Below are 12459 nucleotides of genomic sequence, written 5' to 3' on the forward strand. Positions count from 1 at the left end.
CCGGGGCTGATTTATTGCGTTCGCTATTAACGATCTCCAGGCAGCTCGTTTCTGACGGCAACAATTAAGTGCTTGATTGATTATTTTCCCGCGCTGTTGGATACTTGGGCTGCTCCGTTAGCGAGTGCTCGAGGCTGGTTGGGGTGGGGGAGACGGAGGGGCGGGAGACGGGAAGGAGGGCTGTGATTTTCCTTCATTTCTGTGTTATTTCAGTCGTGAGCTTCGCTGTTTTAGACACGTGGACTGGTTTGGGGCGGAAAGGAGCTTAAAGATCATGGAATCGTGGACTGGTTTGGGTTGGAAGGGACCTTAAAGATGAGAGAATCGGGGGCTGGCGGCTCCCCCCGGGCAGGATGCAGAGTCCGAGGACCGAGTTGTGCCTCCCCCCCTCGCTGTGTCCATTATCTCCGAGCACTCCGGAGCGCCGCTGCCTGCGGCTGATTTATGGTGAGGTTGCCAGGGCCTCTCGGAGATGCTTGTGGAGACACATTTGGTCTCCCCTGTGGCGAGGAAACCCTGACGCAGCGGCCGAGAGCGGGAATGGAAGCAGAACCTGGGAAGAGCCCTTATAAATAGCAAATAGAGGTTCTAAGTGGCCCCACCGAGTGCTCTGAGCCTCCGGAGCCGGGTTCTCTCCCGCAAGGCCGAGCCCTGAGCTCATTCCCGTCACTTAAGGATGATCCATAGTGTGAGCGCTGCCCTTGCTGCCCTTCCTCCCAGGAAGCCGTAAGCGAGCGCTTCAGGCCCCTTGCTGCCAGCTCCCCCGCGCGCTTTTCTCTCAGAGTTATGAGCCCATTGTGGTCGGCGATTGTCTTTTCCTGCCTTCGGTTCCGCGGGAGGAGAGGGGTGTGTAACGGGATCCAAAGTGCTCGGGTTGGTTTCAATCTCCTGGTTTAACCGAGGAGGGCTTCCTGCCATTCCCCCGCGCCGAGACGGAGTCACTCGCGGAGGTTTTAGCGGCGCGGAAGCCGGCAGCCGCTCGGCCAGGGGCAGAGAATCAGGGAATGGTTTGGAAGAGACCTTAAAGATCATAGAATCATGGAAAAAGCCGTGGAGGTGCGGTGCCTGCGGACGAGTTCAGCGGTGGGGGTGGCAGGGCTGGATTTACGGTTGAACTCCATGATCCTACAGGTCTTTTCCAAGCTCCATTCCATGACCATTGGTGGTGACCGGCGGGAGCAGCTCCTGCTTCCAGCAGGACAACAGTTAAAGGCTTTGCGGGAGGGAGATGCTGCCCCCCCCCAGCTCATCCCCACAAAATGGTCCCTTTGCCTCCTCCCAGCTGCGCCGCCGAGTGCCTGGAAACGGCTCCCGGGGGAGCGATCCCGCAGCAGCCGCTGGAAACGCTCCAGCCCTTCCAGCCCGGCCTCGCTCATCATCTCGCTGTCATCGCTCCTCTCTCTGTGCTCTTAAAGGGCTTTTATCCTTCCTCCCCTCCCCGCCCTTCGCTGCCGCCTCGGGATCGTGGGATCCGTGCGGGGTGGAAAAGCCCCCGGGATTGGATGGTTCTACAGCCCGAAGCGTCCCATGATTCTGTAACCCAAACCAGGCCCTGGTTCTACCTTCTGTCCCAGCTGGGAAGAACCGAAGCACCGAGCAGAAAGACTCGGCGAGCGCGGAGCCCACTAGGAAAACACGACGTGAAACGGCCCCGGCTTTGCTTTTGTCTCGTGTTCAGTCACAGTCACCGAAAAAAACAGGGACTCGGTCCTTACACCCGCTACAAGAACATCACTAAACAGCTACTGCTATGAGGTATATCGGACAGGAGCCACCGCGAGACGGACCGCGGGGACCAAACGGGGAAAGGAGGAGGAAGAGGAAACACAAGGAGGAGAAAGAAAAGGAGGAGAAAGAGGAGAGGGAGGAAATGGGAGAAGGAGGAGAATGAGGGGAAAGGAGGAGAGGGAGGAGGAGAGGGAGGAAATGGGAGAAGGAGGAGAAAGAAAAGGAGGAGAAGGAGGGGAAAGAAAAGGAGAAGGAGGGGAAAGAAAAGGAGAAGGAGGGGAAAGAAAAGGAGAAGGAGGGGAAAGAAAAGGAGAAGGAGGGGAAAGAAAAGGAGAAGGAGGGGAAAGAAAAGGAGAAGGAGGGGAAAGAAAAGGAGAAGGAGGGGAAAGAAAAGGAGAAGGAGGGGAAAGAAAAGGAGAAGGAGGGGAAAGAAAAGGAGAAGGAGGGGAAAGAAAAGGAGAAGGAGGGGAAAGAAAAGGAGAAGGAGGGGAAAGAAAAGGAGAAGGAGGAGGAGATGGAGGAAATGGGAGAAGGAGAAAGAGAAGGAGGGAAAAAGAGGAGAAGGAGGGGAAAGAAGGAGAAGAAAGAGGAGGAGAGGGAAGAAACAGGAGAAGAAAGAGGAGGAGGATGGAGGAGAACAAGGGGAAAGGAGAAAGGAGGAGAGGGAGGAAATGGGAGAAGGAGAAAGAAAAGGAGGAGAAGGAGGTGAAAGAAAAGGAGGAGAAGGAGGGGAAAGAAAAGGAGGAGAAGGAGGGGAAAGAAGGAGGAGAAGGAGGGGAAAGAAGAGGAGGAGAAGGAGGGGAAAGAGAAGGAGGGGAAAGAAGGAGGAGAAGGAGGAAATGGGAGAAGGAGAAAGAAGGAGGAAAATGAGGGGAAAGGAGAAAGAAGAGGAGAAGGAGGGGAAAGAAAAGGAGGGGAAAGAAAAGGAGGGGAAAGAAAAGGAGGGGAAAGAAAAGGAGGGGAAAGAAAAGGAGGGGAAAGAGAAAGAGAAGGAGGGGAAAGAGAAAGAGAAGGAGGGGAAGGAGAAAGGAGGGGAAGGAGAAAGAGGAGGAGAAGGAGAAAGAGAAGGAGGAGAAGGAGAAAGAGAAGGAGGAGAAGGAGAAAGAGAAGGAGGAGAAGGAGAAAGAAGGAGGGGAAAGAAGGAGGAGAAAGAGGAGAGGGAGGAAACAGGAGAAGGAGGAGGCAAGGAGAGAAGAACAAGGAGAAGGAGAGAGAGAAGGAGAAAAAAGGAGAAGGAGGAAGAGAAGTAGGAGACGAGGGAGGACGACGATGAGAGGAGCCTTTGGTATTGTCAGGAGCTCGGTCCTTCGCAGGCTGCGTTGCAAAGCCCCGCAGCGCAGAGCCACCGCCCCGGTGAAGCTGAGGTATTCACAGAAGAATTAAAAAAAAAAAAAGAGCACAGAGAGGTCTCGACCGGCAAAGTCGTTGCTTTGGTTGAAGCAAGGCACTCGTCCCGTGGTCAGGTCACACTTGGCAGGCGCAGCAGGAGGCCGGGGGGCAGGCGGGGGCCGCGGGGAGGTCGCCCCCAGCACGAGGAACTCGTCACCTTCTCCCGAGAGTCCTTAGAGCTTCTAGTGGAAGGAAGAGACGGAGAGAGAAAAGCCACCCGGGCCCAGCCCCGGAGCGTTCCATCCCCGGAGCTCTATGGAGCTCCCCGATCCAGCCGGAGGTGGCTTGGAGGTCCCTTCCAACCACGATAAACCAGGCGGGAAGGAACGGCTGCCGAAGGGCACCCCCAATTCTCCAAAGAGAAACCACCAACCTTTAAGTAATCGCTGAAGGAGCTGATGCTAATGGAGCTTAATGCAGCGCGCTTCGCCGCCGACTTGAGGAACGTAATTAATTGATTTTCATAGGAAAAACACTAATTGCAAGCAACAGCGGCTGGAATCGCCGTCTCTCCCGCTCCTTTCGGCCGCCGGTGCCGACACCCCCGGGTCCTCACGGCCCTTGCCCCGAGGAATCGCGGCCAGAACCCACCTTCGCCTCCAGGTCAACTGGAGGTTCCTCCGGAGCAGGTCGCAGGCCGCGGCCACAGGGATCTTTGGGATCTTCAGCGGCGGCGACGCAACTCCAGCCGCTCTTGGAGAGGTCCCCGAGGGAGCCGCGGGCCTTCTCGCTCCAACCTCGCTGCTCGGGGGCTGCTGCTTTTTGCCTTTTTGCTCTTGGTTTGTCTCTTTGCTTAGATTTTTTTCCCCATTTTTCTCCCCTCCCCTCATTTTCTTTGTTTTTTCCCCAACTTACTTTGGGAAAAAAACCCCAATTTTCTTTCTTTTTCCCCCATCTTTTGGTTTTCCCAATTTCCTTAAATTTTTGCCCCATTTACTTCAAGTTTTCCCCATTTTCTTTGGTTTTTTCCCCTGTTTTCTTTGAGTTTTTTCCCCATTTCCTTTGGGGTTTTTTTCCAATTTTCTTTGGGGTTTTTTTTCCAATTTCCTTTGGGTTTTTTCCATCTTCTTTGGGTTTTTTCTCCATTTTCTTTGCTTTTTCCCCACTTTCTTTCATTATTTCCCCATTTCCTTTCATTCTTTTCCCCATTTCCTGTGTTATTTTCCCATTTTCTTTCTTTTTTCCCCACTTTCATATTTTTCCCTAATTTGTTTTTTTTTTTCCCCATTTTCTTTCTTTTTTCCCCACATTTTCTTTGGGCTTTTCCCCCAGTTTTCTTTGAGAAAGACACCCAATTTTCTTCCTTTCTTTCCCAATTTTCTTTGAGGAAAAAAACCCAATTTTCTTCCTTCCTCTCCCAATTTTCTTTGGTTTTTTTGCCAATTTTCTTCATTTTTTCCCCTCTTTCCCCGAGCCCCCTGGCAGGAGCAGCTCCTCTCTCCTCTCACCCCGACTTCAGAAGCCACAAAGTCCAGGCACCGTCTCGCCTTTCCAGCCGGGGTTGAGGCGGAACCTTCCTCGCTCGGGGGCTCGAAAGGCCATTCTGCTCAAAAAAACCAAAAGCAGCTCCGGGTGACGGTGATTAAGTTCAATAAATACGTTACAAACGAAGGCGTTTCGGGCCGCAACGAAGCTACGGCGGGCGGGAAGGGGTTAAATTAAATAAGGGAGGGGTTGGCTTAAATAAGGGAAGAGTTTGACTTAAATAAGGGAAGGGATCGACTTAAATAAGAGGAAGGATTGAGTTAAATAAGAGAAAGGACTGACTTAAATAAGGGATCAACTTAAATAAGGGAAGAGTTTGACTTAAATAAGGGAAGGGATGGACTTCAAGCAGTTCAACGTGGCTAATGAAACGGTTAAATGGATTAAAAGAACTCAAAGGTCCTGCTGGAGGAAGCCCGGCCCCCTCGGAAGCTCGTTCCCTCCGCCAGGCAGCGCGTCTCGGACACGCCGGGGCCCTAAATCAGCCAATCAACCCCCAAAAGGTTAATTAAACGTTCGGCCGAAGCTCCCGTTGAGTCTTAAAGCTGAAGCAAAACTCAAGGCGGTTTAGGCCAAACGGGGACTTCGGGAGACGCGCTGCGGTGGAAGGAAATAAATCACGTTGCTGCTGCTTGAGTCCTTCTCGAGGTCTTTGGCTTCAGCTTTAGGAAAAGAGAGAGAGATAAGGAGAAAAGCTCTTCGACCGAAGGCATCGAGCGCAGTTTTTGTTCCTTCGCGGCCGATTGAAACGATACCCGAGGGGTCTGGAAAGCCGAGTTCCTCTCGGAGGGGCCCAGGGGGGTCGCTCCAAGGAAGGTGCTGGGATGCTACCTTAGTCTTTTGGACCCAAAGGGATACGAGGAACACGTTCCATCACACACACAACATCTACCCACGCTTCCGACGCTCCAGTTGCTCCAGAAGGGCCTGCAAGAGCTGACCGTGAGATGGAAGACGCGACACGGGGCCGTGAGAGACGCAGGGATGAAACGTGGAGCAGCGGGTTCAGCTGTCGAGATGAAAATGAGTTTCGCTAACGACGGAGGAGCCGTGGGAGTGGACGCGTTTGTGGGCCCAGCTCAGAGAAGCCTCACACGTGACGCTTCAACGTGAGCCAAACACCTCAGCTGGGCTGAGCTTTTGAGTTCAAAGCTCTTGACCAGCTCTACTCAACAAAATAAATCGGGCCCAACCGAGAGGTCGTTCCTTCGTGGTTTTGGAAAGAGAGAGAGGAGCCGTAGCGGCGCAGTGTCCCAACACCTCGTACTCAGAGTCACGCGGCTCTCGGAGAGGCCCCGTGCGGAGCGGAAACAGGAAACCCCCCCCTAGATCAACCCCCCTGACGACTCAGACGTGGTTCACCTGCCCGGAGACCAGCGAGAGGAGACAACGAACCCAAAGCCGAGGAAGCGAGGAGGCTCATCTTTGGTATTGTAGCTGCTGAGGTTTTGGTTGCTCTGTTCCTTGAAAAAGAAAACGCTGCATAGGCACGAATTAAAGACGATCGTCGACTCGAGGCGTCAAAAAAGAAGCGGCAAGCGTCCTGGCTCGGCTTCGCCCTCGTTCTCGTCAACCTTTTCTTCGCGATCTAGACTCGTTCGCTTCCTCGTCCGGTCGTCGTTTGCTTTATCGACGGAACAGAAGACGCAGGTGCAGAAAAAAACGTTTCTTTGGTTTCGATTAAGTACATTTAGAAACAAAAAAGAGTCTCAAGTGTCTCTAAAGAGGCCGTGCTCACCGGGAGACGCGTCGCTGCGGCCGCCGGCTCTGCCCAACGCGGCTCCGCTGCGGCCCGGAGAGGGGCTTGGCATTCCGGAGGCTTCTCCGTCGCCAACCGGCCGAGCCCCGAGAGAAAATGGCAAATTCTAAACATCTTTGGCTTGCAGAAAGTCCGTCTCTTTGGTGCGCCGTGTTCCCACCGGCTCGGTTATCTGGGGGGGAGGTCAAAGGAACTCAGGGATGCAATCGAACCAGACGGTGGCACATGGAAAACGGTCGGTGGCATCGGAAGGGCTCGGTTCTGGGGTTTTCCCGCTCGGAAGTACCATAAAACGCCCCCAGGAGCTCAGGAAAAACTCGTGAGCGTTTCAGAGCTGCTTCGCCTGTCCTGAGCGAGAGAGACAGAGGTTAATTGTGACCTTGCGGCTGCAAAGACCGACCAGGAGCGTCCTCTGGGGTGGCTTTCCGGGAAGATTGTGCTTTAAGTGTCCAGCGAAGGGCCCTGCGGCCGCGCCGGCCCCGTCACGCGCGGGGGCAGCTGCTGGGAGCCGAGGAGGAGCCGCAGGAGCTCAGGTCGTCCTGCCACTTCTCCAGGCTGCGCCGGCGGGCGTTCATGAAGAAGTTGCTGACGGTGGTGAGCTCCAGGCCCAGCTGCTGCGAGATGGTGATCTGCATCTCTTTGGAAGGGCGCTTGTTCTCCTTGAAGATGGCGAAGAGCGTTCGGCGCTGGAGGTCGGTGAAAACCAGCCGGGATTTCTTCTGGGAGTGGTTCCGCTCTTTGTTGGGCTCCTGCTCTTTGCGTTTGCAGGCTGGGGAGGAGGCGGAGAGAGACAGAAAATCAATGTTAGGACATTTCAGAAGCAATTCGGGACAGGAACCGGATTCTTGGGCGTTTGGGCACTGAATTCCCAGGTGATCCGAGCGCTTTCCCTGCCCCAGCCTAGGTGGGGCCCTCAAATCAAGGAATCGTGGGACGCTTCGGGTTGGAAGGGACCTTAAAGATCATAAAATCCCGGAACACTTTGGTTGGAAGGCACCACAAAGCTCCCCCCCAGGCCAACTCCCTGCCACGAGCAGGGACAACTTCAAGCAGGAGAGGTGGGGCTGGGCTGGACGAGCTCGGAGGGCTCCTCCAACCTCCGTGACTGCAGGATCTCAAACCCACTCCCCCGATAACATTTTACGGCTAATCTGAGATTCAAAAAGCCAATTTGGGGCTGGATTTACACATTCTGCAACTCACTGGGCTGGGAGGAGCTCCTGCAGCCTTTCTAAGAGGTTCTGGGACAGCGAGAAGACTCCGGTAGGCGAACATCACTAATTTATGTCCAGGGCCGCTCTGCGCTTTACGTTCTTGGTCTCCGACGATAAATAATGCAAAGCCCTGCGCTCCCCAGCGCCGTCGGGAACTGCTTTCCCTGAATCAGGGAGTTTGCTCGCAAAGAGGCCCCATCGAGGTGAACGTTCCTCCTGCGCAGACACTTGCATCCAGTCCGCATCCAGGCCCACAGGCAGGGACATCTCCCACGGGATCAAGGGCTCTACCAGCTTCCCTGGAGCCCCTGTCCCTACTGGAAGATGCTCTAAGGTCTCCATGGAGCCTTCTCTTCTCCAGGCTGAACAACCCCAGGGTTCCAGCCCATTCCACGATTCCATCACCTTCAAGGTCCCTTCCAACCCAAACCATTCCACGATTCCACGATCTTTAAGGTCCCTTCCAACCCAAACCATCCCGTGACGCTGGAATCCTGCGAGCGCGACGTCTTGCGTTCCCACAAAGCTCTTCACAACGAGGCCTCGGCAATCAATTTGATTACCGCTCGGAATTAAGTACGCGCAACCGAAAGCGATGGGGATCAATAGGAATTAGGTTAAGTGCTCCGCCGTGTGCAGGATCGTTATGGAGCGAGGAGCGATCGGAACGACGATGGAAATAATCGCATTGTCGGGGCGCGCGGCCCGGCTGCCTTCACCACCTCGTTTCCCCCGGCCGCGTGCATCCCAACCCCCCCCCAACCCCGGGGATTCGTCAGCTCGAGGAACGTCCCGTGACGGCATTTAGCTCGACAAGCAGAACGTGCCCACGGAGCACAACGGGTTAACTCCAGTCTTCCAGAGAATCATGGAGGTTGGAGAAGACCTCAAAGCTCCTCCAGCCCAGCGCCGCCGTGCCTGCTAAACCCCGAGCACCACAGCTAAACATTTTCCGAACCCCCCCCAGGGATGGAGACTCCACCAGATCCCTTTGAGATCCCTCCCATCCCAAACCCTTCCACGATTCTACGTCCTGGATGGGCTTTGAGGTCCCTTCCATCCCAAACCCTTCGCTAACTGCATCATCTCCAGCAGGGCATCGCTTGCCAAAGCTTAATGCCTCGGCACAGGCCCCTGTTCTTCGACGCCCATTACGACCAGATGGGACCTGCTGGAAAATCACGGCTCCTCATCAATATCTCGCCTGCTTACTCAGAGATATTTTGGTCCCGGAGACAATTTGCCTTTTGGGAAAGTGCCAGCCGCTATCGCTCGCCGAATAATTCCTCTGCGCAGCATTTGCCGGGGAGGCCAAGTCTACTTTATTCCCTTTAGTCCGATTTTATAGCCCCAAACCACAGCGATTCCCTTTTTGGATCGCGTTTCTATCTCGTTGATCTCATCCCTGAAGCCATTTGAGGCCGGTTTCTGCAGCCAAACTCCCTCCCTGAAGGTCTCTCAGCTGCTCCCAGAACCTCTTTCTCCCCAAGCGCCGCGTCTACACGTGTTTCAGAACCGTCTGGGGAAGGGGAGCGAAATGGAATGATGTATTCATGTCTCCATGGGGAACCCCCGGCCCGGGACCTGTGCTGGGAAGGAAAAGCCCCGACAGGGTTCCTGGAAACACGCGGCTCAAATTCCCGATCAATGAAAACCGGGGCCACACACCATGGAATCACAGAATCACCAGGTTGGAAGAGACCCACCGGATCATCGAGTCCAACCATTCCCATCAATCACTGACCCATGTCCCTCAGCACCTCGTCCACCCGGCCCTTAAACCCCTCCAGGGAAGGGGACTCAACCCCCTCCCTGGGCAGCCTCTGCCAGGGACCAATGACCCTTTCTGTGAAATATTTTTTACTGCTGTCCAACCTGAGCCTCCCCTGGTGGAGCTTGAGGCCATCTCTCCCTGTCCTGTCCCCTGTCCCTTGGGAGAAGAGCCCAGCTCCCTCCTCTCCACAACCTCCTCTCAGGGAGCTGGAGAGAGCAATGAGGTCTCCCCTCAGCCTCCTCTTCTCCAGGCTGAACACCCCCAGCTCTCTCAGCCGCTCCTCTTGTTCTCCAGCCCCTTCACCAGCTTCGTTGCTCTTCGCTCCAGAGCCTCAACATCCTTTTTGTGGTGAGGAGCCCAGAACTGACCCCAGGATTCGAGGAGCGGTCTCCCCAGGGCCGAGTCCAGAGGGAGAAGAACCTCCCTGGCCCTGCTGGCCACGCCGGCTCTGATCCAAGCCAAGATGCCCTTGGCCTTCTTGGCCCCCTGGGCCCCTGCTGGCTCCTGTCCAACCAACCCCCCCAGGTCCTTCTCCTCCAGGCACTTTCCAGCCAGACTTCTCCTAGGCTGGAGCTGCTCAGGGTTGTTGTGCCCCAAGGGTTGGACCCACCATTTGGCCTCGTTAAACCTCATGCTATTGCTCTCGGTCCAGCCTGTCCGGATCCCTTTGGAGCCTCCCGACCCTCCAGCAGATCCAGCTCCCACCCAGCTTAGCGTCATCCCCAAACTCGCTCAGGGTGCCCTCGCTGCCTTCACCCAGATCGCTGATAGAGGCACTGAACGGGGTTGAGCCCTGGGGACCCCGCTTGGAGCCGGCCTCCAGCTGGGGTTAACTCCAGCCCAGGGCAGGGGGTGAGGGTTCCCTCAGCAGAGCGCGGGGCCCACCCGGGTCCCCGTCCCCTCACCTGCGAGGCGGAGGGCGGCCATCCTCTGGAACTCGGGCTCCTGCAGCCACTTCCACATCCTGCGGAAGGTCTCCCTGCCGGACTTGAGCTTGCTCCAGGGCTTGGGGTTCCTCAGCAGGTCGGAGAGGGTGCCCTGCGAGCGGCCGAGGACGCGCTGGGCGAAGACGGCCTGGGGGATGCTGTAGCGCTTCAGCTCGGCCGTCACCCGCCGCGCCACCTCGGCCGTGTCCATCTCCTCGGGCGGCCCCGGCGGCGGCGGCGGCGCCTCGAAGGGGCCCGCGGGCCCGTAGGCGAGCGGCGCGTCCCGGTAGGGCCCCGGGAGGCCGCCGGGGGGGGCGAAGCCGGCGTCGGGCGGGCCCCGGGGCGGCGGCGGCGGCCGCAGCGGGGTGAGCGTCGCGTAGGTGCCGCAGGCGGCGGGCGGCGGCGCCTCGCAGGGCACGCTGACGGCGAGCGGCAGCCCCGGCTCCGGCCGGTACTCGGCGCCGTCCAGCAGCGCCGCCAGCCCGCAGGGCCGAGGGGCCGCCTCGGCGCCCAGCAGCGCGCCCAGCGCCTCCATGGGGAGCGGGGAGCGGGGAGCAGGGCCCCGCGGGGCAGCCCCGCTCCGCGCCCCCCGGCCGCGCCGCCCGCCCCGCGCCGAATGACGCCCGGGCGGGGCCGCGGGGCGCGCGGGGCGGGGGGGCGGGGCTACGTGAGGCGGCGGCCAATGGGAGCGGGGAGGGGGCGGGGCTAAGGCGGGACGGGCCAATGGGAGCGCGGAGCGGGCAGGGGGCGGGGCCAAGGGAGCACTGATGGGCGGGAGGTTGCGAGGGGGCGGGGCTACGTGAGGCAGCAGCCAATGGGAGGGAAGGGGCGGGGCCACGTGAGGCAGCAGCCAATGGAAAGGAAGAGGGGGCGGGGCCACGTGAGGCAGCAGCCAATGGGAGAGAAGGGGCGGGGATACGTGAGGCAGCAGCCAATGGAAAGGAAGAGGGGGCGGGGCCACGTGAGGCAGCAGCCAATGGGCCCGTGAGGCACCTGAGGCGACCAACCCCCTCAGGGCTCTCGCAGCGCCCGGGAGCCCCGAGAGCTTCGGGTTCCTGGGGTCCCCGCAGAGTCCCCTCAGGCTCCTTGTGCCCCCTCAGGCCCCTTGTGTCCCCTCAGGCTCCTTGTGCCCCCTCAGGCCCCTTGTGCCCCCTCAGGCTCCTTGTTCCCCCTCAAGGCTCTCACACCCCCTCTGACGCCCTCAGTCCCCGGGCCCCTCACTCCCCCCGCCCCAGGAGAACATTTCTCCCCAGGATCTCATCTCAACCTCCCCTCTTTCAGCTGAAAACCCTTCCCCTCGCCCTCGCCCTGACCCAGAGCACCTCCCCGGCTCTCCCGGAGCCCCTCTCAGCACTAGAAGCTGCTCTGAGGTCTCCTCGGAGCCTGCGCTGGGTTGAAGAATCCCACCTCTCCCAGCCTGGCCTCAGAGGTTCTCCAGCGCTGGCATCACCTCTGCACTCTCCTCTAGACCCGTTCCAACAGCTCCATCTCCTTCTCGTCCCGGGGTCTCCAGAACACGGGGAACTGCAGCTTCAGACCCCGGGGAGATGTGGCACCAGGGGACACGGTTCAGCTGGGGCTGGCTTGGTGCTTGGCCTGGACGAGCTTAGAGATCTTCTCCAAGCCGAACGAGTCCACGATTCCATGAATCTCCGACCCCACGTTGCGACCATAAAACCTGATCCCGACGACGCCGTGGAGCCACCTCCAGCGTGGAGCCACCTCCAGCGTGGAGCCCTCCTGGCCAGCAGCCCTGTCCGTGCTTCAGGAAGGAAGAAGCGGACGCCGCTGGGGTTTACAGACTTCCAATGCACAAGAAAACATTTTATTTTAAAAACGATGCATTCAAGACCGTGTTTTGGCACATGAGTCAATGTTGCAGGCACGTTCACACCAAAGAATCGCGTTGTCCCCGGATCCCAACGGAACCGGCGCGGTGCTGTCACCGCTGAGGACGCGGGAACGGGTTGGTACTCACAAATACGGACCACGTTGCGCTGCGCGGGCTTTCATTTCGCCGGATTTACTCGTCTAGAGAATCAGTACAACTGCGTTTTCCCATCAGGAATTCACGGAGACGGACACGGGAAGATTTCGGGGCCAAATGGAAGGGAAGGAAAAGTCCAGGCAAGGTGAGAGCGAAGACAAACCCGCTGTCCCGTCACCTCCCTGCCCTGCAGAGCA

General features: G+C 57.8%; 1 protein-coding gene across 1 annotated transcript; it reads right to left on the reverse strand.

Moving 5' to 3' along the window:
- Positions 1 to 3089: 3089 nt before the first annotated feature.
- On the reverse strand, positions 3090 to 10810 carry ONECUT2 (one cut homeobox 2). Its single transcript, XM_069881182.1, has 2 exons — positions 10255 to 10810; positions 3090 to 7130 (listed from the first exon to the last, which is right to left on the reverse strand). Exons 1-2 carry the CDS (start codon positions 10808 to 10810, stop codon positions 6844 to 6846), a joined length of 843 nt encoding a protein of 280 aa, XP_069737283.1. The 3' UTR covers positions 3090 to 6843.
- Between the last annotated feature and the right edge of the window lie 1649 nt (positions 10811 to 12459).

Source organism: Phaenicophaeus curvirostris, chromosome Z (genome assembly GCF_032191515.1).
Source record: "Phaenicophaeus curvirostris isolate KB17595 chromosome Z, BPBGC_Pcur_1.0, whole genome shotgun sequence".
NCBI lineage: Eukaryota > Metazoa > Chordata > Aves > Cuculiformes > Cuculidae > Phaenicophaeus > Phaenicophaeus curvirostris.

Bases quoted from the DNA above. Each gene is read 5' to 3' on its own strand.
- ONECUT2 (XM_069881182.1), bottom strand. From the start codon at position 10,810: ATGGAGGCGCTGGGCGCGCTGCTGGGCGCCGAGGCGGCCCCTCGGCCC. The intron at 7,131-10,254 runs GTGAGGGGACGG...CCTCCTCCCCAG, and splicing joins GGCCGCCCTCCGCCTCGCAG to CCTGCAAACGCAAAGAGCAG.